The following is a 25,268-nucleotide window of genomic DNA, read 5'->3' on the forward strand; positions in this document are numbered from 1 at the left end:
CGAGATCGCCTCCCTCAAAGGTACCGGGGGAGGGGGCACGGCGAGGGCTCCCGGGGCCGGGCCCACGGGCACCGGCGGGGATTCCGCGTCCCGGGGAGGGCTCCGCGTCCCGCGGGGGTGGGGGCCGCGTCCCGGGGAGCTCCGCATCCCTCCCGTGCCAATGTCGCAGCGCGGGCAGGAGGGCGGGGGTCACCGGCGACGCCCCGGCATCGCCGGCACCGCTCGGAGTTCCTCGGTGTCGCCGGGCCCCTGGCAGGCTCCGCCGCGGCGGTGCCGGGTGACCGAGCCGCGCTGCGGAGCCGGGGCGCTGGGCCGTGAGTAACGGGCACCGGCGGATGCCGGTCACGGGGCTGCTGCGGCCACCGGCCCCTGTGTCACCGCAGCAGCGGGCACGGAGCCACCGCAGCCAGCCACCGAACGGAGCCCGGCCAGGGCCGGCCTGGGCCCGGCCAGAGATGGGATGGAGGCCGGGAAAGTCGCGACGGAGCCCGGGAGCCTCAGGGTGAAGCCCGGGAGGGTCGGGGGGCTCGGACACCGGCGAGGGTCGTGATGCACCTCGGGTGGGTGCGGTTGGGGTGGACCTCGGGCGGGCGGGGATGATCCCGGCAAGGTTCGGGACGGACCCCGGCAGGGTCACGGCTCCCAGCAGCTGTGGCGGTGCCGCGGGCCCCAGCGAGGGGATCCTGGGTCGTGTCCCCTCCGGGAGAGCCCGGGCTGCGGCGAGGCTGATTTACCGTGAGAAGCGTCCAGGGACCCCCGCTGGCACCGGGACCCCCGCTGGCACCGGGACCCCTGCCGGCACCGGCCTCATTATGAGCCGGCCGCTGGCCGCGCTGCCCTCCGCAAACAGCCGCGGCTTTGTTCCACTGGGCACGGGGAGCCCGGCGGCCCCGCCAGACCCCAGCACTGGCACCGGCACCGCCGCTGGCACCGGCACCGCCGCTGGCACCGGCACCGCGACGGCAGCGCCGGGCCCGTGGCCAGGAGCCGCTGCCGCAAGCGCTGCCCGCCCCACATTTGGGGGCTGCCCGAGGCTTCCATGGGGTAGGGGTGAGGGGAGCCTGGGCTGCACAGGACCAGGACTCGGGGGTGCCCCCAGCCGCCCGTGCTGCTGCCGGCCGTGACCCCGGGATGCGGGGCGGCGAGCGGAGCTGCGGCGCCGATGCCGGCGGGCTCCTCCCGGTGGGTGCGGGGCTTGGCGCGCCCTGCCCGGCGCGGGGCAGCCGCGGGACGCCGGCCGCGGCCCCGCTGTCACATCGCGTTGGATCACGGCGGGCGGCGGGCGCTGACGCGGCACTTCCCGGACAGAGGGAGCCGCCGGCGCGGCCGTGACCCCGCTGCGGGCCGGGGGTGCGGGGCCGCGGCTGGGGGGACGCGCTCCTGCTGCCCCCAGCGCTGCCGCGGTCCCTGTCCCCCGCGGTCACTTCCCTACAGATGCCCCCAGAGCTTACTCCATCGCAGGCGCCATCACTCCTCATTGCTGCTCCCCATTTCTTCCTCTCTGCCCCCCTTTATCCCCTCCCTGCCCCCATCACTCCCCCTCCAGCCGCTGCCCCCCTCGCTCCTGCCATCAATCCCACCCCGCTGCTGTGGGTCTCTCTGGGTGGAGCAAGCCGAGCTGGGGCTCAGACAGGCCACTGATGCTCTCCCAAGGGGTTCCCTTTCAGGGGGTCTGGGCACCCCAGTGCTCCAGTGCCGCTGCACCAGCTGTGCTGGGGCCCCGGTGATGGGGGCTCTCGCAATGCCCCACTCTGCCACCCGGCTCTGCCCTCGGGGATGGGGAAGTTGTGCAAGTCCTGGTGGGGCCCCCGGGCGCCAGTGTGTGCACATCAGCCCCCGCGGGTTTGGGATCCCCGGGGCAGCTCTGGGGCGGGCACCGCACAGGCAGCAGCCCCCCATGCCTGGGTCGCTGCTCCCCACCAGTGAATCCCAGTGAATCCCAGTGAATCCCATCGGCAGGGACCGGGGTGCTGTGGGGGTGTCCCTCCATGCCCCCAAGGCTGCTGGGGGGCCCCTGCTGCAGCCTCGCACTATCCCTGTGCCCCGACCTCCCTGTGCTGAGAGAGCCCCGGGGGGTTCCTCCCCTTTGGGGTCTGTGATCCTGGGGGCACAGCCTGGCACCCCAGTTCATCCCGCACGGTTCCTCCTGCTCTGTGATGGGGGTGTCACCCCTCAGCCCCTCACACGGCACCCGGAGAGGGGGGGTCGCCGGTGCCCTCCCACCCCCGCGGCGGTGCCGGGGTCCCGCTGCCGTGCCGGGGGCCGCGCTGGGGTCCCCGCGGTGCCGGTGCGGGTCGTTGGGCGGTGCTCGGTGCCGGGGGGCTCGGGGGAGGGGCAGCTGCCTCTCGTTCGTCCCCACCTGCCACCCGGAGGGCGTGGCGCGGCACAGCTGTGCCACCGCCGGGGCTGTGCCACCGCCGGGGCTGTGCCACCGCCGGGGGGTCCCCCTGGGGACGCCGGGACAAACAGGGGCAGGAGCAGAGCAAATATTGACGTGGCAGGATGTGGCTGCCGAGCCCTGCCCGTGCCCCTGCCTGCACCCGCGCCCGTGCACCTGCAGGTCCCCCTGCCCTTGGCTCTGCCCGCAGCCCTTGGCTCTTCCCCGTGCCCGTGGCTCTTCCCCCTGCCCGTGGCTCTGCCCTCAGCCCGTGGCTCTGCCCGCAGCTCGTGGCTCTTCCTCCTGCCCGTGGCTCTTCCCGCAGCCCGTGGCTCTGCCCTCAGCCCGTGGCTCTGCCCTCAGCCCGTGGCTCTGCCCGCTGCCCGGGATGCTCGGCGAGCCGGGAGGGGCCGTGCCGGGCCCGGAGCCTCCTCCCTCTCAGGGACCCCGGGCTCTCGCTCCTCTCCGAGCTCGGGAACAGCCGCGGCTCAGGGTCCGTCCCGGGCTCGGGGAGCCCCTCCCAAGCTCGGAGACCCCCGCAGCTCGGTGTCCCCCTCCCTCTGGAGGATCCCTACGGTTCAGGGACACCCCCCCCCCCCCCCCGGCTCAGGGTCCCCCCGGGCACTCCCCAGGGCCGGTCCCGGTCCCGGGGCGGGGCGGGACCCGCGGGGGTTCCCACGCAGGAACCGGCCCGGTGGGTCGGGGCGGGGGAGGGAAGGGGGAGGCGGGTCCGGCCGTGGCCCCTTCGGGCGGGAGCCGGGGCCGGGGAGGGGCCGCTGGTGAGTCAGGGCTGGGCCTGGGGCCCCCCCTGACCCCCCCGGCCGGGGGTGGAGCCGCAGCCGCTCCCGCCGTGCCGGCAGCCAGCGCCGCTCCGTGTCGGATCGCGCCGGGACGTGCCGGGCCATACGGGGCTGTACCGGACCGCGCTGGGCTGTGCCAGGCCGTACCGAGCCGAACCGGACCGTGCCGGGCTGGGCTGGAGCACCTGAGCCGTGTGGGACCGTGCTGGGTTGTACTGGACCATAGCGAGCTGGGCCGTGCCGGGCCGTACCGGGCTGTGCCGGGCCACACCGGGCTGTGCTGGGGCAGCCTGGGCTGGGCCATACGGAGCGGTGCTGAGCTGTGACCGAGCCCTGCGGGCCGTGCCCTGCGCCGTGCTGCCCAGCCATGGTGGCGGGGATGCTGATGCCGCTGGAGCGGCTCCGCTCCATCCTGGAGCTGCTGTTTCGCGAGGGTGTCCTGGTCGGGGAGCGGGACGGCTGCCCCCGGCGCACCCACCCGCAGCTGCCCGGCGTGGCCAACGTGGAGGTGCGGCGCGCCATGGCCTCGCTGCGCTCCCGCGGCCTCGTGCGACAGACGGCGGCCTGGCGACACCTCTACTGGTACCTGACGGACGCCGGCGTGGCCCACCTGCGCCAGTACCTGCGGCTGCCGCCGGACGTGGTGCCGCGCTCCCTGCAGCGCGTCCCCCGCCCCGCCGCCCCCCGGCCCGAGCCCCGGCGCGCCGCTGCCCCGGCCGGCGCTGGCACCCAGCGGGCGCGTCCCGCCGCCGGTGACCGCCTCTACCGCAGGAAGGACGAGGCCGAGGGGCACGTGGAAGCCGTCGCCGCCACCGTGGGGCAGGGGGTGTGCCGGCCGCCCCCCCAGCCCGGCCCGGCCGCAGGTACCGACCGGCGCCCCGGGGAGCTCTCGTGGGTGGGGGGCACTCGAGCCCCGCTGCTGCCGGGGGGGGTCTGGGACAAGGACAAATCCTTAAGGTCCCCTAAACCCCCCCAGTTCCGAGCCGAGGATGGGGTGGGGGTACCTGCAGGCTCCTGCGCTGTCTGAGGAGGGAGGAGGGCGCTGGGGGCTCCTCGCCGTGTGCCCCTGGCCCCACGGGGATGCTCTGGGCAGGAGCGGTCCCTGGGGGATCATGGGGGGCTGGGGTGCAGTGAGGTGGCTTCCCGGGGTCCATAGGGGCCAGTGGGGTGGCAGGACCCCGGGTGCTGCAGGGGTGGCATTGGGGGGGGGCTGTGCCGTGGGGTGTCCGTGCCGTGGGGAGCAGCGCTTCAGGGGGCCCGTGGCAGGGGCTGGGACATTCCGTGGGGATTTTGCGCCCCGAGGTCCCCGCGGGGCCTGGGGTGGGTCGGACAGACGGCGGCAGCTGGGGCGGGCAGCGCTGCTGGGGAGGGGGCTGCCGCTGCGGCAGGGGGGGTCCCCAACCCCGCCTCCCCGGCGACACGCGATCCCGACACACGATCGGCGGCAGCTGGACCCGGCGGGGGTGCGGGGCGTCCGGTGTCCCTCCCCCCCGGGCGGGGCAGCTGCGGTGTCGCTCCGAGGCGGCGGTGAGGGCCCCCCCCGATCCCCCCGGGCTGTGAGTCAGCCCGTGGCCGTGGGCAGCCGCCTCCGGTCCAAGTTTCCAGCCTGGAGGCGCCGAGCCCGGTCCCTGCCAGCGCCGTGAGTCACCGGCCGGCGGGGGGGCCGGGCCCGCGGCGCTGCTGCCCCGTGGGTGCGGGTCCTGCGCGGGCGGCACCCACGTCCCGTGGGGACGGGAGGGGTTCCCCGGAGCTCTTCCCGGGGGTCGCATCTCGCGCTGGGCTCGGGGGCTGCGGTGTCCCCCGACCCTTGCGTGGGACGCGATCGCGGCGCCGCGCCCGTCCCGTCCAGTCCCGCCGCCAGTGGATCCGGCTCCGCGCTTTCCCTCCGCCCCGGGAGCCGCTGCCGGAAAACCCGGCCTGGAGTCCCGGCTTGCGGGGACGGGGTCGCGCCGGCGGCGGGGATTGCGGGGTCCCCGCGGGGCGGAGGGGGTCCCGGGACCCCCCTCGGCCCCATTTTCCCCCCTTCTCGGGGGCGCGGCCTCCCTCAGCGGCGGGGCCGTGCCGGGGCTCCTTAGTCTCGATGTCACGGCGACCCCCGAGGTGACGGTCACCACCCGCCCCGCTGCCGGGGGGTCCGGGGGTCCTGGGGCGCCGCCGCGGTCGCCCCGTCCCGCCCCCGCCCGTGTCATGTTCTAACTCGGGCTCGGTGACGGGCCCCGGTTATTTATATCGACACCCGCTCCCTGCCCGCCCCCCCCCAGCCCCCGCCGCCACCGGCGGAGCCGCGCTGCGCCCTCGCTCACGCTCCGCACCTGTCCGCACCCTGCCCGCACCTGCCCGCTCCCTGCCTGCCCATGAAGGTCGTACCGGGTGGGTGAGACCGGTGGGGCTGCGGAAAGGACGGGAACGGGGGGGGGCTGGCGCCGCCGGGGCGCCTTGTCCCGGGATATAAAAAGCCGGGATGAAGGGGACACTGGGGGGGGGGGGGGGTGAAGACGCGGAACGGGGGGGCCCTGCCGGTGCGGCGGGCAGGAGGCGTCTCCACGGCGCGGTTCGGGAGGGGTTAAGGCGGAGAGGGCGCTGCCCCGTGGGGGCGGGCGCTGGTTCGTCCCTGACCCGCCGAGCCCGGCCGGTGCCGAGCCCGCGCCGTGCCCCTCATGGAGGACACCGGGTCCCTGTTCCCATCGCTGGTGGCGGCGGGGCACGCGGCATCCCTCGCCCTGGTCTGGTACTGGCGGCGGCAGCGGGACGAGCCGGGGGGCACCGGTGAGTTGGGCTCCGCTCGGCCCCCCCGCGCCGCGCTCGGCTCGGCCCCTCGCCCCGCCCACCCGGCCCGGGCTCGGGGGGAGCCGCTCGACACCTGCACCGCGCCGGGTCCCGAGTGGGTGGGGGGTCCTGCGGGGGCCTGGGGGGGACCCACCCACCGTGGGGTGGGGGACAAGGGGAGCGACGTGCTGCCCTGGCTTCTGGGGGGCGTCACCCGCCGTGGGGCAGCATCCCGGTGGGAGTGGTACCCAGGCCGGGGGGGTGATGGTACCCAGGGGTGACTCAGCACGGACAGAGTGTGCCCCCCCGGTGCCGCCGGCCCGTGCCCACCCCTGTCCACTCTGGCCCTTTCTCGAGTGGGGGTCCCGCCAGGAGCTTCCCGGCGCTGGGCTGGCCGCCCAAACCCTCCCGCAGCATCCCCATCCCGAGGCGTGGAGGTGCCAAATGCTTTTGGGGACAGAGATCTGGTGACAGAGGGGGCCGGGAAGGGCCGAGAGGGTGCCGGTGTCTGGGAGTCCCGTGAGACCTCCACGCACCCCCTCAGCCACCTGCGTCCGAGCTGCCGGGGCTCTGCCGGCGGCCCCGGCCCTCCCGCCCCCCCGGCACTTTCCAGGGCGTTGGCCGCGGCTTCCGTCGGTCTGCGTGTGGCACCGGGCACCGTCACGCGGCCGCCGCCGCTCCGGGATGGCTCCGCTCCCGCGGCCGCCGCGCTGGGAACGCGCCGAGCCCGTGGCCGGTGCGAGCCGCGGCGGCCGCTGCCGCTGCCGGTGCCGGTGCCAGATAAGGCGGGCAGGGCACCTTGGGCGGCCCGGAGCCCCCGCCGGGGGGGACACCGGGGCTGGGCCGCTGTCCCTGGCGCGGCTCCAGCCCGAAGGACACCCCCAAGGTCGCACCTGCCGGGGCCCATCACTGGGAGCTGGGAGCGCCCGGGGGGCTCCGGCAGCATCGGCTGCGCTGGGCGGTGCTGAGGGCTACGCTCTGCCGCCCCCCGGGGCTCGGGGGGTGCCCCCGGTGGTGCCCGGGGTACCCCTGCCGGGGCAGGGGGTTTGGGTTAGAGCTGTTCATGAAACCCTTCTGGAGGGGAAGGGGCGCTGCCCGGTGCCCACAAAGGGGGTTCCCGGTGCCCACAAAGGGGGTTCCCGGTGCCCGTACGGGGCTGCCCGGTGCCCAAAAAGGGGGTTCCCGGTGCCAACAAGGGGCTTCCCAGTGCCCACAAAGGGACTTCCCGGTGCCAACAAGGGGGTGCCAGTGCCCACAGGGGGCTCCCGGTGCCCATAAAGGGGCTGCCCGGTGCCCATGAAGAGGCTACTTTGTGCCCACGAAGGGGCTACCCGCGGGGGGCTTCCCGGTGCCCAGGGTGGGTTTGTCGGTGCCAACAAGGGGGTGCCCGGTGCCCACAAAGGGGCTGCCCGGTGCCCATAAAGGGGCTACCCGCGGGGGGCTTCCCGGTGCCCAGGGTGGGTTTGTCGGTACCAACGAGGGGCTTCCCGGTGCCAGCAAGGGGCTGCCCGGTGCCCACGGTGGGTTTGTAGGTACCAACGAGGGGCTTCCCGGTGCCAACAAGGGGCTTCCCGGTGCCCACGAAGGAGCTGCCCGGTGCCCACGAGAGACTGTACCAGCTGCTCTCGGCGTCACTGGTGGTGGCACAGTGCCAAGGCAGGTGTTTTCGGGGAACCGAAAAGCTCAGCCGGAACTCCCGTCCGGGTCCCCATGGCCGTGCCCGCGGGGCTGCGAGGCAGAGCGCTGCAGGGCAGAGGGCTGAGGAAGCTCGGGCAGGCGCGGCAGAGCTTGGCAGCCTGGCGGCGGCGCCGGCTGGTTTCGGCAGCAGGATGCCGCTGTTTGTTTGGCTCCGCTCCGGTTTCCAAGGCTGCCAGAGACGTGGCGGCAGCGGGCGGGTGGGGGCCCCAGAGGTTTGGGAACCCCCCCCGTGTCCCCCTTTCCGCTCCACTCAGCTTTTCCACCGCGCTGGCGGCTCCGGCTGTGCCAGGCCGGGAGCGTTGTTGGATGTTGCTTCTGGCCGCAGCAGTGACTCACCGGCCTCGAGGGGCCGCGGCTGGCAACCACCGGCACCCCCGGCACGGCCTCCGCCCCCCGGCGCTGCCTCCGGCGGCCATGGGGAATCTCTTCCCGCCGCTGTCCCACGTCCTCCGCGGTGCGGCCGTGGGAAGCGTCCCGGAGCCGTGGGAAGCGTGGCGGGGCCCTGGCAGCGTGCGGGAAGCGTGGCGGGCGTGGCGGGCGCATCCCACGGGACACGTGTCCCGTTCCAGGCGGTGTTCGCCGTTTGCAGGCTGCTATCGCCCCTCCTCGGCCCCCCCGGCTCCTTATCTCCGCAGCACAGATGCGACGCTGCCGCTGCCGTGGGGCTGAGCCGTGCCTCGGCACCGTGCCATGCCGTGCCGTGCCGTGCCGTGCCCAGCCCCCGCTCCCGGGCCTTGCTGCTGGCCTGCTTCGTCCTGGCCTGCTTGGGCCATGTTGGCTTTTAACGTTAGGCCCCCCCCAAGCCCCCCGAGGCCCCCGTGCTCCCCCAGCCCCCTCAGTGCCCCGAGTGCTGGCACGGGCTGCAGCTGATCAAACCACTCCAGCGCCTCCCTGACCGGGGGTCCTGTGCCATGCCGTGCCATGCCATGCCGTGCCGTGCCATGCCGTGCCGTGCCATGCCGTGCCGTGCCATTCCATGCCATGCCATGCCATGCCATGCCATGCCATGCCATGCCATGCCATGCCATGCCATGCCGTGCCGTGCCGTGCCATGCCATGCCATGCCGTGCCGTGCCATGCCGTGCCATTCCATGCCGTGCCGTGCCATGCCATGCCATGCCATGCCGTGCCATGCCATGCCTGGTGGTTGCAGCCCCTCCAGCTGTGTGCCAGCTGCCCGCTGCGCTCTGCCCACAGCCCTGCGGGCCCGGGGGGTCCCAGCAGAGCGGCCGGGGCTGGGCTCCGCTGCCCAGGAGCAGGAGGAGCCGGGCTGGCGGAGGCCGTGGGCTGTGTGAGTCACTGGCCGCGCTCTGGCCGCGCTCCGGGCGCGGATTCCGCTGCACTCCCACCAGACGCGGCCGGACGCCGAGCGGGCCGGGGGGCGCCATGGGCTTCTCGCTCTGCTGCTGCTGCTGCTGCGGGCCTGGAGAAGGTGACCTGCGGGCCGGGGGGTTGGGGGGCATCGGGATGCCGTGGCATCCCCCAGGACCCCCGTCCCCGCCGTAAACCCCTTCCCAGCACAAACGGGTCCGGCCCTGCGGTGCTGCCGGGCTCGTCCGACCGCGGGCGGGGGCACAGGGGGTCTCGGCAGCTTGGGGGGGGTCGGTGGGGAAAACACCCCCCGGAAAAGGCGCTGAGGGCTGCCCTTGGCACAGGGACCCCCGTGGGGAGAGGAAGCCGGGAGGAATGGGAGGAATGGGTGCTGGAGGAAGCGGTTTGTGCTGGGGGGCACAGGCTGCCCCCACCCCCGGGGGGGGCTCTGTGTGTGTGGAGGGGCCGGGCCGCGGGGGCTGGAGGTGTCGGGGTGCCCCGTGACCGCGGTACCGGCTGGTCCTGGGGGCTCCGGCTGTGTGTGCGGGGCGCCGGGTCCCAGCACGGGGGTCCTGAGTGCGGGAGGGGCCGTCCCGTCCGGGCATCACAACACGGGCTGTGGGATGGAGTTTGCCCCGGGCTGCAGGGACGGGGTGTTCCCCCCGGATCTCTCCGGTTCCCCCGGGTGCCACGGGCGGTGGCGCAGCCGGGGCCGCCGAGGGGAGGGCGGGGCGGAGAGGGGCGGGTCCCGCCCGTTTCCCCCCCCTCTCCCGTCCCGTCCGCCCGGTGCCGCTGGTCGGTCCCGGCCGTGGGTCCGTCCGTCCGTCGGTCGGTGCATGGTGGGTCCCGTCCGCGCCCGTCCGGCGGAGCGGCGCGGCCATGTGGGGTCCCGGTGGGGACTGGCTGAGCGGCGGCTCCGGGCCCGAGCGGCGGCGGTACCTGAGCGCCCGGCTCTGCTGCACCGGTGACCGAGGGGAGCGGGGCCGGAGGGCGCGGGGCAGCGGGGGCGCGTCCCGGGGCGGGGGGGGAGCGCGGGGGGCTCGCGGGAACGGGGGCGCGGGAGCGGCGGACGGGGGGGACCCGGGAACGGCGGGAGGGCGGGGGACACCGGGAAGGGCGGGGTGTGCGCGGATCCCCCCCCCGAGCGACGCCCCCTCTGTGACCCCGCCCTGAGGCCAGGCTGGGCTGCGCTGCGTTTGGGGCGGGCTCCGCCGGGAAAGGGTGGTTGTGTAAATGTGTGTGCGTGTTTGTGTGTGTTTGTGCGTGTTTGTGTGTGTTTGTGAGTGTTTGTGAGTGTTTGTGTGTGTTTGTGCGTGTTTGTGAGTGTTTGTGAGTGTTTATGCGTGTTTGTGTGTGTTTGTGCGTGTTTGTGCGTGTTTGTGTGTGTTTGTGCGTGTTTATGCGTGTTTGTGCGTGTTTATGCGTGTTTATGTGTGTTTATGTGTGTTTGTGTGTGTTTGTGCGTGTTTGTGAGTGTTTGTGAGTGTTTATGTGTGTTTATGTGTGTTTGTGTGTGTTTGTATGTGTTTGTGTATGTTTGTGTGTGGCTCTGTGTGGCTCTGTGTGTGTGTGTGTACATGTCTGTGTGCGTGCACACATGTCTGTGCCTGTGCACACGTGTGTGAGAGCATGTGCACACCTGTGGGGGCCAGTGCAGGTGTGTCTCAGCGTGCACATGTGTGTGTGTGTGTGTGTGTGTGTGTGTGTGTGTGTGAACAGGTGTCTTGCTGCATGTGTGTGTGTACAAATGTGTCACATGCAGTGGCACACAGATGTAGTGTGTGTATGTGTGTGTATGAATGTGTCACACACAGTCGGACACAGATGTATTCTCTGTGTGTGTGTGTGTATGCACACGGGTGTCCTGGTGTGTGTGTGTATGTACAAATGTGTCACACGCAGTGGCACACAGATGTGCTCTGTGTGTGTTTGTGCACACGGGTGTCCTGGTGTGTGTGTGCACAGATATGTCACACAGAGTGGCACACAAATGTATTCTGTGAGTCCATGTGTCCGTTTATCTGTTTGTGTGTCTGTGGGTGCATGCCGTGTGTCTGTGTGTCCGTGTGTGTCTGTTCGTGTGTCCCTGTGTGCAGGTCGTGTTTCTGTCTGTCTGTGTGTGTGTGTCCGTTTGTGCATGCTGTGTGTCTGTGTGTCTGTCTGTGTGTCCGTGTGTGCAGGCCGTGTGTCTGTGTGTGTGTGTGTCTGTCTGTCTGTGTGTCCCTGTGTGCAGGCCGTGTGTCTGTCTGTCTGTGTATCTGTGTGTGCATGCTGTGTGTCTGTGTGTCTGTCTGTGTGTCCCTGTGTGCAGGCCGTGTGTCTGTCTGTGTGTCCCTGTGTGCAGGCCGTGTGTCTGTCTATCTGTCTGTGTGTCCCTGTGTGCACACTGTGTGTCTGTGCAGGCCGTGTGTCTGTCCCAGCTCATCTCCCCGTTCCCACCCTGCCGTGCTCCCACACCTTGGGGAGCCGCTGCCCCCAGTGCCCCGTGTGCCCATCCTGCCGTGCCAGGTGCCCCAGGTCCCCCTGTGTGTGTCACTATGGGGACCCCCTGGCACTGACCCCCTCCCGGTGCCAATCCCCGCTCGCTGCTGATGCCCTCAGACCCTGGCACCTCCTGGCACTCCCTGGCATGGGGCTCGAGCTCTCCCCCAGCCCCGGTGCTCTGCCGCCGCCTTGTCCTGGCCTGGTCCGTGGCGGTGTCACCCGGGTGTCACCAGGCGCTGGTGCGGCCCCGGTGGTGGCAGCGCCCGTTCTGTGCCTCGGGGTGCGGGTGCCCGGTGTGGTGCCGAGGTGGGGGCGGCTCGGCGGCTCCCGGGGGCTCCCCCGGAGCCCCGAGGGTGGGAGACGCCGTGGGAGGGAGCCGGGCCGGCCCGGTGGCGTCGGCAGCCGCGGGCGAGACTGAGGCGCTCCCGCCCGGCCGGCCCGGCTGGCCCGGGAGCCGCCGGAGCCGGGAGCTGCCAGGGCCGGGAGCCGGGCGCCGCCTGCCCCGGGAGCCGCCGGGGAAGGTGCCAGGAGCCGCCCCGGCAGGTCTTCAAAGAGCCCGCTCTGACGCCGCCGCGTCCTCCGGCCGGTACCTGCGGGAGCCGGGGGTGCCGGTTCTGGGGATGCCCGTTCTGGGGGTGCCGGTGCTGGGGGTGCCGTGCTGGGGATGCCGTTTCTGGGGATGTCGGTTCTGGGGGTGCCGGTGCCGGGGGTGCCGTGCTGGGGGTGCCGTGCTGGGGATGCCGGTTCTGGGGGTGCCGGTGCCGGGGGTGCCGGTGCTGGGGGTGCCGTGCTGGGGGTGCCGTGCTGGGGGTGCCGGTGATGGGGGTGCCGGTGCTGGGGGTGCCGGTTCTGGCGTTGCCGCTCCGCCCCTCACCTCGCAGCGATCCTGCCGCAACCCAGGAAATTCCCCTGGCTGCCCTGAAGGTCTCCGATCCCTCCCTCAGGGTTCCGAGTCCTCCAGGGCAGCCAGAGGAATTTCCTGGGTTCCGACACGATCCCAAGCTCTTGGTCCCGGCTCAGAACCCTCCGGCCCCGGTGCCGAGGCTCGGCCGGTGTGAGCGCGGTGCCGGAGCGCAGCGGTGCCACCCTTGTGACCGCCCTGGCGGTGTCACCGCCGCGTCCCTCCCTCTCTGCCCCGGTGGCACCTTCGGCCGTGTCGCGGTAGCCGCGGCTCCGGGGTGTCCCTGCCTCCCCCGACGTGCGTCAGCAGGGCTCCCACCGCGCTCCGGGCGCCAGATGTGCCTGTGCCAGATGTGCCTGTGCCAGATGTGCCCGTGCCAGATGCGCTCTCGGCGGAAAAATGTGCGTGCCGGGGCCGGGGCCGGGCCGGTGCCGCCCGCATTCCGCGGCGGCCGCGCTGGCTCCGTCCCAGCGGGCATCGGCCCGGCCGCTCCCTGACGGGCCCCCGCACCCACGGCGTGTCACGGGTGGGTGTCGGGCTCGGTGTCACGGGTGGGCGGCGGCCGGCGGGGCTCCCGGGGCGCCGCCGGTGCGCGGTTGGACCGTGAGTCACGGCAGGCAGGACGAGGCCGCGGCCCCGCGTCCTTTGGACTCCGCACCGGGGACGGGCAGCGCCCGCCGCTGCAGAACGGGGGTGCAGACACGGATATTGGGGTGCAGACATGGGTGTTGGGGTGCAGACATGGGTACCGGGGTGCAGACATGGATATTGGGGTGCAGACATGGGTACCGGGGTGCAGACATGGATATTGGGGTGCAGACATGAGTGTTGGGGTGCAGACATGAGTGTTGGGGTGCAGACACGGATATTGGGGTGCAGACATGAGTGTTGGGGTGCAGACATGGGTACCGGGGTGCAGACATGGATATTGGGGTGCAGACATGGGTGTTGGGGTGCAGACATGGATATTGAGGCGCAGACACGGATATTGGGGTGCAGACATGGGTACCGGGGTGCAGACATGGATATTGGGGTGCAGACATGGGTACTGGGGTGCAGACATGGATATTGAGGCGCAGACACGGATATTGGGGTGCAGACATGGGTACCGGGGTGCAGACATGGATATTGGGGTGCAGACATGGGTACTGGGGTGCAGACATGGGTGTTGGGGTGCAGACGTGGGTGTTGGGGTGCAGACATGGGTACTGGGGTGCAGTCATGAGTGTTGGGGTGCAGACGTGGGTGTTGGGGTGCAGACATGGGTGTTGGGGTGCAGACATGGGTACCGGGGTGCGGACACGGATATTGAGGTGCAGATATGGGTGTTTGGGTTCAGACATGGATGTTGGGGTGCAGACATGGATATTGGGGTGCAGATATGGGTGTTGGGGTTCAGACATGGATGTTGGGCTGCAGACATGGGTGTTGGGGTACAGACATCGGTATTGGGGTGCAGACATGGATGTTGGGTTGTAGACATGGATATTGGGGTGCAGACATGGATATTGGGGGCGCAGACATGGATATTGGGCTGCAGACATGGGTGTTGGGGTGCAGACATTGATATTGGGGTTCAGACATGGATATTGGGGGCGCAGACATGGATACTGGGATACAGACACGGGCGTTGGGGTTCAGACATGTGGATATTGGGGTGCAGACATGGGTGTTGGGGCACAGACATGGATATTGGGGTTCAGACATGGGTATTGGGGCGCAGACATGGATACTGGGATGCAGACACGGGCGTTGGGGTGCAGACATTGATATTGGGGTTCAGACATGGGTATTGGGGCGCAGACATGAGTGTTGGGGCGCAGACATGGATACTGGGATGCAAACACGGCTGTTGGGGTGCAGACACGGGCGTTGGGGTGCAGGAAATGGGCTTTAGGGCCCTGACGTGTGTGTTGGGGTGCAGACATGGCTATTGGGGTGTTGGCTATGCCAGGCTGGCAGCGCCCAGGGCACCCATGGCTGAACTTTCCCCAGCAGCTGCCACCACCCCTGCCGTGGATGACGTGGGTGGCGTTGGTGACGTTGGTGACACGGGTGCTGCCCCGGGCAGGACTGGCAGCTCGGTGTCACCCCAAGGGCTGGGGATCCTCAGCCACCCTGGGGTGGGGGTCCCCGGGCAGGGGATGCAGCACCCGGTGGGGCACAAGCCCTGAATTCACCCCGTGGTCCCCTCAGCTGACGTTGCCACCCACTGGGGGAGGGCGTTGGGTGATGAATCCCTGGGGAGGGGGATTCCTACCCTGCTGCCAGTGCCCCCGCCCCAGTGGGTGCTGTGGGGCACGGGGCAGGGTGTGGGGTGCTCTCCTGGGGTGCTGCTGGGAGGGGAGCTGCTGCTGGGGCTGGTGTGTGCATGGGGGCACCCGGGGGAGGCTGTGGGGCTCAGTCTCCCATCCTGGGGATCCTCCAGCCCAGGGGGATGTGACCCTGAACCCCTCAAGAGGGGCCCCAGGGATCTGAGCCCCTCAAATGTGGGACCTGGGACTGGGGCTGGTGAACCCAGGGGCTTGAGCCCCAGGTGGGGGGAGCAGGGGTCCTACAGCCCCAGGGCGTGTGCTGGGGGTCCTGGGGTGGTCCCTGGGCTGTGGCACCGGGTGGTGCCAAAACCCCCACAGGGACTGAAGGTCCCATCTGGGGCCGGGGGTGTTGGGGAGCTCCTGACCATGGGGCCAGAGGGGTTCTGGGGACCCCCTGTGAGGGGCAAGGAGGGTCTTGACCTGGAAACCTGGGGGACCTGAGTGTCCACAGCTTGGAAACCTGGTGGTGCTGGGGTGCGGTGACTGGGGCTCCAACAGCCCCAGGCTGTGGGTCCCACCCCCACAGACTTGTGCTCCTCCCCAGGGTCCCAAGGCCCCGAGGTGTGGGGCAGGGGCTCTGGCCGCCCTGGGTGAGGGGTGAGGGGTTTCTGAGCACCCCGGTCCTCAGGAACGAGTGTCCCACTCCCCGCACGTGCAGATGCGGGGGTCTCGGGCCCCGTGTGTGGGGCTGGGGGTGCCGGTTCCCCGTGGAGCGTCCCCGTGGCTGCTCCGTGGGTCCCATCCCGCCTGCAGGCGCAGCGAGGGAAGGGTTAAAGCTCAGGAGTTTCCTGTGGGCAGGGTCGGGGCGTGGGGCGGGGGGAGAGAGCCCCGTCTCCTCCCCGGGCCGCCCCACTCGCGGCGGGACCGGCGGCGGAGCGGGAGGGCAGAGCAGCAGAGTCGGGGCTCAGCTGTGTCGGGGCTCAGAATGTCCCGCCCGCGCCGCAGCTCGGAGGAGGCTCCGGCCCGAACGGGCTCCGAGGACAACCTGTACCTGGCCGTGCTGCGGGCGGCCGAGGGCCGCAAAGGTACCGAGCCCGGGGGGGCCTGGGGGGGCCGCCCACCATCGCATCCCCACCCGGGGCGGTGCCCCCGGGGCAGAGCCCCACACCGGGCCGGGGTCCCTGGGACAGAGCCCCACACCGGGCCGGGGTCCCTGGGACAGAGCCCCACACCGGGCCGGGGTCCCTGGGGCAGAGCCCCACACCGGGCCGGGGTCCCCGGGGACACCCCCAGGCTGGGCCCGTGTCCGCGGGGCTGTGGGCCCCCAGGCAGGCCGTGGGGCCACCCCACACCGGGGCGGCGTCCCCCACACTGGAGCGGTGTCCCCAGGTTGCTGTACCCAGGGCGGGCTGTGGGGCAGAGCCCCACGCTGAGGGATATCTCCGGCCGGGCTGTGGGGCAGACCCCCATGCCGGGGCGGTGTCTGCGGGCCGGGCTGTGGGGCAGAGCCCCGCACCGGAGCGGTGTCCCTGGGGCAGAGCCCCGCACCCGAGCGGTGTCCCCCATGCCGGGGCGGGCTGTGGCTCACAGAGCCCCGCGCTGGGGCGGTGTCTGCGGGCCGGGCTGTGGGGCAGAGCGCTGCAGACCCCCCGGCCGCCGCCCAGCTCCATCCCCGGTGCCCTCGTTCGCTTCCTGCCACGCCCTACCCGGCCGCCCTGGCCCGGCCGCCCCGGGCTCTCCTGGTGCCGCCGCCGGGGGGTGGGCGCCGCTCCGGGGACCCCTTGGGTGCCAGCGCTGCGGGTGCCGGGGGATGGTGTCGCTGCCCCCCGCTCGGCGCGCACTGCGCCCCACGTTTCCTTCCTTCCTCCCTTCCTTCCTCCCTCTCGCACCGTGGCCGCTCCTGGCCCGGCACGCCCTGGCCGTGCCGCGGAGCGCCCGCGGGGCCCTTGGGGCTGTGCAGCGTCCCGGGGTGCTCCGGCGGCGGGGAGCGCCGGCTGCGGGGCGCTGGGTGCCGCGTGGGCAGATCCCGGCACGCTGCAGCGGGGCAAGACCCGGCACGCAGCGCCCGGCTCGCCACGGCGAGGGCAGGGGGGCGGCGCGGCTGCCGAGGCACCGGTGGCATCGCCCCGTGTGAATGGGGGGGTCACTTGTGCCCTCCGGACCCCCTCGGGGGCATCGGGCTGGGTGTGGCACTGGTGGTGACACTGGGGACGCAGGGGACAGGAGAGCGGGCGCTGCCAGTGGGGTATGGGGCGCTGGCAGTGGGGTATGGGATGTTGGCAGTGGAGTATGGGGTGCTGGGAGTTAGCGGGGTGCTGGCAGTGGGGTATGGGGTGCTGGGGGTTAGTAGTGTGCTGGCAGTGGGATATGGGGCGCTGGCAGTGGGATATGGGGTGCTGGGGGGTAGCGGGTGCTGGGGGTTAGCTGGGTGCTGCGGGGTGGGTCCTGTGCCATCCCGGGTTCCCATCCCGTGCGTCAGCATTCCCATGCCATCCCCTAATGACAGGGCAGCGGGCAGGGAGCGCCGTGACTCACCACAGCCCTGCTTGGCCCCGTGCCCACAGAGAAGGGTGTCCTGGGGGTGTGGGGATGTCCTGGGGTGTCCCAGGCTCTGGCAGTGCAGACGCTGCGTGGGCTCATCTCAATCCCGTGCCTGTCCCACCAGGGCCCTGCCTGTGGGGCTGCAGCTGTGCCAGGACAAGCCCCCCATGGCCTCGTGTCCGTGCCGTGCCCAAACCGCTCAGCCAGTGCCCACCGAGCCCAGGGCAGGGCTGGGGCTCCTCACAGCCGTGCAGAGGGCTCGGGGTTGGGTGGGCACCTCCTGCTCCCTGCAGTCACGGGGACACAGAACATCCCGAGTTGAAAGGAGTCCCACAAGGATCACCAAGCCCAAGTGTTAATTTGCCCGTGCCGGGGTTGAACCTGCACCCTTGGCGTTATTAGCACCGCGCTCTGGCCAACTGATCTAATCGCAGTGTTGGTGTTGAGGTGCTGGTGGGTGCTGGCGCGGTGCTGGCACGCCGGGGCCGGTCCCCGTTAGCTGTTTCCTCTCCCCACACCCCCGTGACTCACCGTGCTTCCCCAGAGCGGTTGGCTCATCGCTTCCTGCGCCAGCCGTGCCCTGCGGTGCCACCGCCGGGGCCTGGTTTTGGCCGTGCCAAGACCCCGCTGCCACTGGCTCACCCGTGCCTCTCCTCTCTTGCAGATGAGCGAGATCGTGTCCAGAAGAAAACCTTCACCAAATGGGTCAACAAGCACCTTATCAAGGTATGGGCACCGCCAGTCCAGCGGGCACCGCTGCCCCAGCCGTCCCCTGCCCCAAATCACCCCCAGCCACAGCCCCGGGTGCTGCCACGGCCGAGGACGTGGCCGTGGAGGGTCCCTGGTGCCGGTGCTCCTGTGCCACACCTCTGGCCAAGGGCTCTCAGCTGCCCTCCAGGTGGGATCTGCCCCCCTGCTGCCCTCCTCGTATGCCAGGAGGGAGCGGTGCCCTTGGCACCTGGGGATGTGTCCTGTGCTCTGCCGCCCTCAGTCCTGTCCCATGCCTCCAGTCCCCATTCTCTGCCCCAGGCAGAGCCCCCCTTGGCGCCTGGCACGCCCTGGGACATGGCCCAGCCCCCCAGTGCGTCTCCACACGCCCCTGACCCTGCAGTGCCATGGTGGTGCCACCACGCTCTGCCCGTGCTGGGTCCCCTCTCAGCTCTCTCCTAACTGCTCTCTTCTCTCTGCCCTGTGCAGCACTGGCGACCAGAGGTAGGTCCTTCCTCTCTTTTTCTGTCTGTCCCACTGCGCTCTTCCTCTTTGCACACCCTGGGGCTGCCACTGTGGTAGGCAGTGGGGCTGACCCCTTCACGGTGGGTCTCTGCATGCCAGAGTGGTGCCAGAGTGGTGCCAGATCCATCCTGGCACAGGGGGAGCTGCTGTGTGTGTGTTTTTGGGGATCATGGCACTGGGGGCACCAGCTGCACTTGGGGCTGTGTGTGTGAGCACCCGCTGCACTGGGGGGGTCACTGGGCACCCACCGGGGTGTTGGCTGGGTGGGGGGGGTGCTCAGCTGCCCCTTGCAGGGGTAGGGGGTGTTCAGCTGCCCCCAGCCCCACTGGCAGGGGTAGGGGATGCTCAGCTGCCCCTGGCAGGGTTAGGGGGGGTGTTCAGCTGCCCCCAGCCCCACTGGCAGGGGTAGGGGGTGTTCAGCTGCCCCCAGCCCCACTGGGAGAGGTAGGGGGTGCTCAGTTGTCCCCAGCCCCCTGGCAGGGTTAGGGGGGGTGTTCAGCTGCCCTTGGCTGGGGTAGGGGGTGTTCAGTTGTCCCCAACCCCACTGGCAGGGGTGAGGGGTGCTCAGCTGCCCCTGGCAGGGTTAGGGGGGTCGTTCAGTTGTCCCCAGCCCCACTGGCAGGGTTAGGGGGGGTGTTCAGCTGTCCCCACTGGCAGTGTTAGGGGGTGCTCAGTTGTCCCCAGCCCCACTGGCAGGGTTAGGGGGGGTGCTCAGTTGCCCCCAGCCCCACTGGCAGGGGTGAGGGGTGTTCAGCTGTCCCCAGCCCCCCTGACACCGTGGCTGTCCCCACAGGCGCAGCGCCATGTCAACGACCTGTACGAGGACCTGCGGGACGGGCACAACCTCATCTCGCTGCTGGAGGTGCTGTCGGGTGACACCCTGGTAGGTGCCACTCTGCCCTGCCCTGCGCTGTCCCCACCTCGTGCTGGCACCCCTCCGCCGGCCGTCCTCCTCCTCCTCCTCATCCTCGTCCTCCCCCTCGCTGCCTGCCTCTGTTCCCTCTCTTCCTGCTTGGCCGTCGGTCCGTCCGTCCCGGTGCCCCTGGAGCGCCCGCGCCCCCCGCCTCTAACCTCTCTTTGCTTTGGTGCCCTCTCTGCTTCCTGGCGCCGGCCCCCGGCCCACCGCCGCCTTTGCCTCCTCCTCCTCCTTCCTCTCTCTGCTCCTCTCCGCTCGGCTCGGCTCGGCTCGGCCGGGGCAGCCCCGGGAGCGCGACGTCCTGCGGACCTTGCGGTTGGTGAGTGGTTCAGCCGTCGGTCAGCGCTCGGCGCGGCCCCGCACGGCGCGGAGCTGTGACGGCGGTGCCCAGCATGTCCCAGGACGGTCTGCATGCCAGCGCCCTGTGCCATGCCTGTCCCGGTGCTGCCCCAGGGCTCTGCTGCATGCTCTGCCCGTCCTGGTGCCCCCCATGCCCAGGGCTGTGGGGGTGGGTTTCCCTGGGCCAGAACTCAGTGGCGGCAGCAGGAGGGAAAAGTTCATCTTCCACCAGCAGCATCCTTGGGAGCCATCCCACCCTGCTGGAGCTGGACTTGCTCCTGGCGCCGCAGCTGGATGTGCTGCTGGCTCTGTGGGGTGGCTGGCAAGGGGGTGGCACATGGCCCCCAACTCCTGAGGTCTCACCCTAGGGCTGGCCCTGTCCCCGAGGAGCTGTGGGTCCATGGTGTCCCCTTTCTGTGGGACAGGAGTGACCCTGCTCTGTGGCTGAGTGGGGTCCATGGTGTCCCCTTTCTGTGGGACAGGAGTGACCCTGCTCTGTGGCTGAGTGGGGTCCATGGTGGCCCCTTTCTGTGGGACAGGAGTGACCCTGCTCTGTGGCTGAGTGGGGTCCAAGGTGTCCCCTTTCTGTGGGACAGGAGTGACCCTGCTCCGTGGCTGAGTGGCACCAGGGGGTTCATGGAGTCCCCAGCTGTCCTGGCAGCCAAAGCTGGGCTCAGCTGGTGGAATGTTGGCATTGCCGTGGGGCAGGAACGTGTGGGGCAGCACCCAGGGGACCCTGGACCTCGGGACCCCCAAGTTTGGGGGCCTCACCCGGCTTGGCAGCTCCTGGTCCTGCTGGGGGGACACTGGAGCGTGCTGGGGAGCTGCATGGCGAGGCACCACGGTGGCCATGGGTGCAGCATGGGCCCCGTCAGGGCTGTGCTGCCCTGGCGCTGAGGCCAGTCCTGCCCGGGCAGTGCCTGCTGTGCCACCGGGGCCCTCGGCTCCCCCCGGGACGGCTCTGATGGCGCCGGAGCCGCCGGGCGGGGCGTGGGAGCAGCCGGTGCCGCGGGGGGAGCGCGGGGAGCGTCCCCACCCCTGCAGGGGCAAAGTGCGAGGGCGGTGCCACGGGTGGGAGCCATCGGCATGTGCGGCACTGCTGGGAGGGGCCGGGTGGCGCCGGGCTGGGGGCGGCCGCGGTGGCAGGACGGGGTTGGTGGCATCGTGCCGTGGTGTCACAGGGGGGGCCGCGGTGGCAGGACACAGCAGGGCTGTGTCCAGCATGGCCTCACTCACCGCTCTCCTCTCCCTCTCCCCCAGCCCCGGGAGAAGGGCCGGATGCGCTTCCACAAGCTGCAGAATGTCCAGATTGCCCTCAACTACCTGAAGCACCGGCAGGTGAGATGGGGAGGGACCCCGGGATGCCCATAACCCCCGGGGCTGTGCCGGGCCCGTCCCATCCCTGAGCCGTGTGTGCCCCGTGCTGCAGGTGAAGCTGGTGAACATCCGCAACGATGACATCGCCGACGGCAACCCCAAACTGACGCTGGGGCTCATCTGGACCATCATCCTCCACTTCCAGGTGAGCCCGGCGGGGTGGGGACGGGGCAGGGGGACCGAGGGGCCAGGATCTGTGGGGCTGGGGGCAGGAGTGGTGTCACTGGCAGCGGCCATGCAGCGAGTGTCACCGTGCCAGTTTCCAGAGTAACCACTGTGTCCTGGCAGATCTCAGACATCCAGGTGACCGGGCAGTCGGAGGACATGACGGCCAAGGAGAAGCTGCTGCTGTGGTCCCAGCGGATGGTGGAGGATTACCAGGGCCTGCGCTGCGACAACTTCACCACCAGCTGGAGGGACGGGCGCCTCTTCAATGCCATCATCCACCGGCACAGGTGGGCGCCGTGGTGGTGCCTGTGATCCATGTGTGAGATCCACACCATGGGCAGGCGTGTGCTCATGAACACCCATGACAGCTGCTTATGGGGCAGCCGTGCTGATCCTGTGCTCATGGGGCAGCTGATCCTGTGCTCATGGGGCAGCTCTGTCAATCCTGCGCTCATGGGGCAGCCGTGCTGATCCTGTGCTCATGGAGTGGCTCTGTCAATCCTGTGCTCGTGGGGCAGCCGTGCTGATCCTGTGCTCATGGGGCAGCTGTGCTGATCCTGTGCTCATGGGGCAGCTGTGCTGGTCCTGCGCTCATGGTGAGCTGTGCTGATCCTGTTTGGGCCAATGTGAGCACGTGCTCTGACGAGTCCCAGCCCATCGGCCGTGCTGGCAGTGCCGTGCCCGCTGCTGGCGTGCCGGGGCGGTGGCAGGCACGTCCCCACGGGTCCTGCTGGGACCTCTGCGTGCCTTTGGGGAGAGCAAAAATGTGCAGGCCTGTGCCAGATGGGGGTAGGCACCTGCACTGTGCCGTGTGCCAGCTGTGCCGTGTGCCAGCTGTGCCATGTGCCAGCTGTGCCGTGCTCTGTGCCATGGCACTGCCACACTGAGCTTGGCCCCACCATGGAGCCCCAAGGGGTGCCCAAGGTGCCAGCCCCACATGGGACTGGGGTGTCAGCCCCACATGGGATTGGGGTGTCAGCCCCACATGGGACTGGGGTGCCAGCCCCACATGGGATGGGAGTGTCAGCACCAGAGGGGACTGGGGTGTCAGCCCCACATGAGATTGGGGTGTCAGCACCAGAGGGGACAGGGGTTCCAGCCCCACAAAGGACAGGGGTGCCAGCCCCACATGGGACTGGGGTGTCAGCCCCACATGGGACTGGGGTGTCAGCCCCACATGAGATTGGGGTGTCAGCATCAGAGGGGACAGGGGTTCCAGCCCCACAAAGGACAGGGGTGCCAGCCCCACATGGGACTGGGGTGCCAGCCCCACAAGGGACAGGGGTGCCAGCCCCACATGGGATGGGGTGCCAGCCCCACATGGGACTGGGGTGCCAGCCCCACAAGGGACAGGGGTGCCAGCCCCACATGGGATGGGGTGCCAGCCCCACATGGGATTGGGGTGCCCAGTTCACAGGAGCTGGGGGCTGTGACTGTGTTGTGGTTCCCACTGGGGGCTGTGTGTATCCCCAGCCCCTCCTGTCCCTGTGCTGGCTCTGGGGGTCTCCCCTGCCACTGCTGCCTCTGGTGTGGGGTGTGGGGTGGTCGGGCAGGAGTTCAGGCAGATGAGGCAGCCCCAGGAAAGGGGGAACCTGCCCTCCTTGGGATTCTGGGGTCCCCACAGCCCCAGTGACCCCTGCTGACCCCCACCCACAGGCCAATGCTGATCGACATGAGCCGGGTGTACCGCCAGAGCAACCTGGAGAACCTGGACCAGGCCTTCACCGTGGCTGAGCGGGACCTGGGCGTGACGCGGCTGCTGGACCCTGAAGGTACGGGCTGGGTTGAGGGGTCTTGGGGGACAGGGGGTGGGTCCTAAGGGGATGATGATCCTGAAGGGCTGGGGGGCTCTGGGTGGGTCCCAAGGGGATGATGGTCCCAGTGTGCCAGGGGTCCCGGGATGTCAGGGGTCTTGGGGGACATGGGGTGGGTACCAAGGGGATGATGGACCCAGGGGCTGTGGATCCCGGGGTGTCAGGGGTCTTGGGGGATATGGGGTGGGTCCCAAGGGGATCCACACTCTGGGGTGTCAGAGCCCCTTCCCTCTCCCCCACCTGACCCCCTCCCTCCCTCCCTCCCTGCCGCAGACGTGGACGTGGCGCAGCCCGATGAGAAGTCCATCATCACCTACGTGTCCTCGCTGTACGACGCCATGCCGCGCGTGCCCGAGGTGCAGGACGGCGTCAAGGCCAACGTGAGTTTGGGGCGCCAGGGGTCACCTCTGCTTGCTGCCCCCCCTGCCGTGCCACACCCAGCCCCACACGTGTCCCCCTGGCAGGAGCTGCAGCTGCGCTGGCAGGAGTACTACGAGGTGGTGACGGGGCTGCTGCAGTGGAGCCGGCAGCACTCGGCGCTCTTCGAGGAGCGGCGCCTCCCTGCCAGCTATGAGGAGATCGAGGTGAGGCCAGCGGGGACAGGAGCGGTGCTGCTGGCCTGGGATGGGCACAGGGACAGGGACAGGGACGGTGCTGCTGGCCTGGCATGGGCACAGGGACAGGGACGGTGCTGCTGGCCTGGGACGGGCACAGGGACAGGGACGGTGCTGCTGGCCTGGCATGGGCACAGGGATGGGGACAGGGACGGTGCTGCTGGCCTGGCATGGGCACGGGGACAAGGACGGTGCTGCTGGCCTGGCATGGGCACAGGGACAGGGACAGGGACGGTGCTGCTGGCCTGGCATGGGCACAGGGACGGTGCTGCTGGCCTGGCATGGGCACAGGGACAGGGACAGGGACGGTGCTGCTGGCCTGGCATGGGCACAGGGATGGGCACAGGGACGGTGCTGCTGGCCTGGCATGGGCACGGGGACAGGGACAGGGATGGTGCTGCTGATCCCGGGAGCCACTGGTAGCAGGGGCAGTGTGTGGCAGAATCCTACTGTGGCCCCACCGTGGGTGGCTCATGCCCAGCGAGGGGTGCCAGCAGCCCCCCTTGGGTGGCTCATGCCCACTGAGGGGTGCCAGCTGACCAGCAGCCCCCCTTGGGTGGCTCATGCCCAGTGTGGCAGCTCCCATGGCAGCACAGGGCCAGCTGTGCCATGCCATGAGTCACCACGAGACCTGGGCGTGGCTGTGGCACGGAGCCCCCTCTGGTGCCAGTCTGGGGGTCTGCGGGGTTTGGGGATGAGAGCCCTGACAGAGCCGGGTGCCCCATGAGGGGGGAGCCTGTGACTCACCCTGCCTGGCTGTGCCGTGAGTCACCGCTGGCAAAGCCCAGCACGGCCACTTCCTTCCCCCGGCTCTGCACACATGGAAAATTGCAGGCTGGGCAGGGCGGGTGCTTGGGGAGGGGGCAGCAGCTCGGGCTGGGGGTCCCCGCTCAGCTGTGCCCCCCACCCCCCGGCAGATCCTCTGGCGCCAGTTCCTCAAGTTCAAGGAGACGGAGCTGCCGGCTCGGGAGGCCGACAAGAACCGCTCCAAAGCCATCTTCCAGGCGCTGGAGGTACCGCCAAGGGTGGCGGCGGGGCTTGGAGGGGCTGTGGGGCGGCGGTCATGGGTGCTCGGGGTCCCAAGGGGTGGGGGGCCTGAGGGGGACACCCTGGGGATCCCGGGTCCTGAGGGGTGGGGGTCCCAGGGTGTCAGGGGTCTTGGGGTGTGGGGTGGGTCCCAAGGGGGTGATGGTCCCAGGGGCTGTGGGTCCCAAGGGGATGACAGTCCCGGGGTGTGAGTGGTCTCGGGGATGCGGGGTGGGTCCCAAGGGGATGACAGTCCCAGGGTTCCGGGGTGTGAGTGGTCTCGGGGATGCGGGGAGGGTCCCAAGGGGATGACAGTCCCAGGGTTCCGGGGGTCCCCCGGCAGTGCCCGGCGCGCCCCTTCGGGCCGTGTGTGACATTCGGGCTGTGCAGGGCGCGGTGCAGTCGGGCCAGCTGAAGGTGCCCCCCGGGTACCACCCCCTGGACGTGGAGAAGGAGTGGGGGCGGCTGCACGTCGCCGTGCTGGAGCGGGAGAAGCTGCTGCGGGCTGAGTTCGAGAGGCGAGTTCGGGGGGGCCGGGGGGCCGGGCAGGGCCGCGCTGGCATCCACACCCCCCTGCCGCTGCCAAACCGCGGGGCTGGGCCGGGGTGGGGTGTCCCGGCCCCCCCGAGGGGGAACCACAGGGCCGTG

At 70.6% G+C, this 25,268-nt stretch overlaps 1 protein-coding gene across 1 annotated transcript in view; it reads left to right on the plus strand.

The window, feature by feature from the left end:
* Positions 1-3,529: 3,529 nt before the first annotated feature.
* The window catches only part of PLEC (plectin), a 93,649-nt gene continuing 71,910 nt past the window's right edge, over positions 3,530-25,268 (plus strand). Inside the window, 11 exon segments of the mRNA XM_071418161.1 lie at positions 3,530-4,040; positions 17,798-17,859; positions 19,160-19,249; positions 20,882-20,959; positions 21,051-21,143; positions 21,287-21,453; positions 22,823-22,938; positions 23,254-23,360; positions 23,445-23,564; positions 24,512-24,607; positions 25,011-25,138. Of these exon segments, the coding sequence (XP_071274262.1) occupies positions 3,545-4,040; positions 17,798-17,859; positions 19,160-19,249; positions 20,882-20,959; positions 21,051-21,143; positions 21,287-21,453; positions 22,823-22,938; positions 23,254-23,360; positions 23,445-23,564; positions 24,512-24,607; positions 25,011-25,138 (1,553 nt within the window). The 5' untranslated portion in view covers positions 3,530-3,544.

This window comes from Agelaius tricolor, unplaced genomic scaffold, assembly GCF_023055355.1.
Source record: "Agelaius tricolor isolate 1412-34295 unplaced genomic scaffold, bAgeTri1.0.p SCAF_78, whole genome shotgun sequence".
Classification (NCBI taxonomy): domain Eukaryota; kingdom Metazoa; phylum Chordata; class Aves; order Passeriformes; family Icteridae; genus Agelaius; species Agelaius tricolor.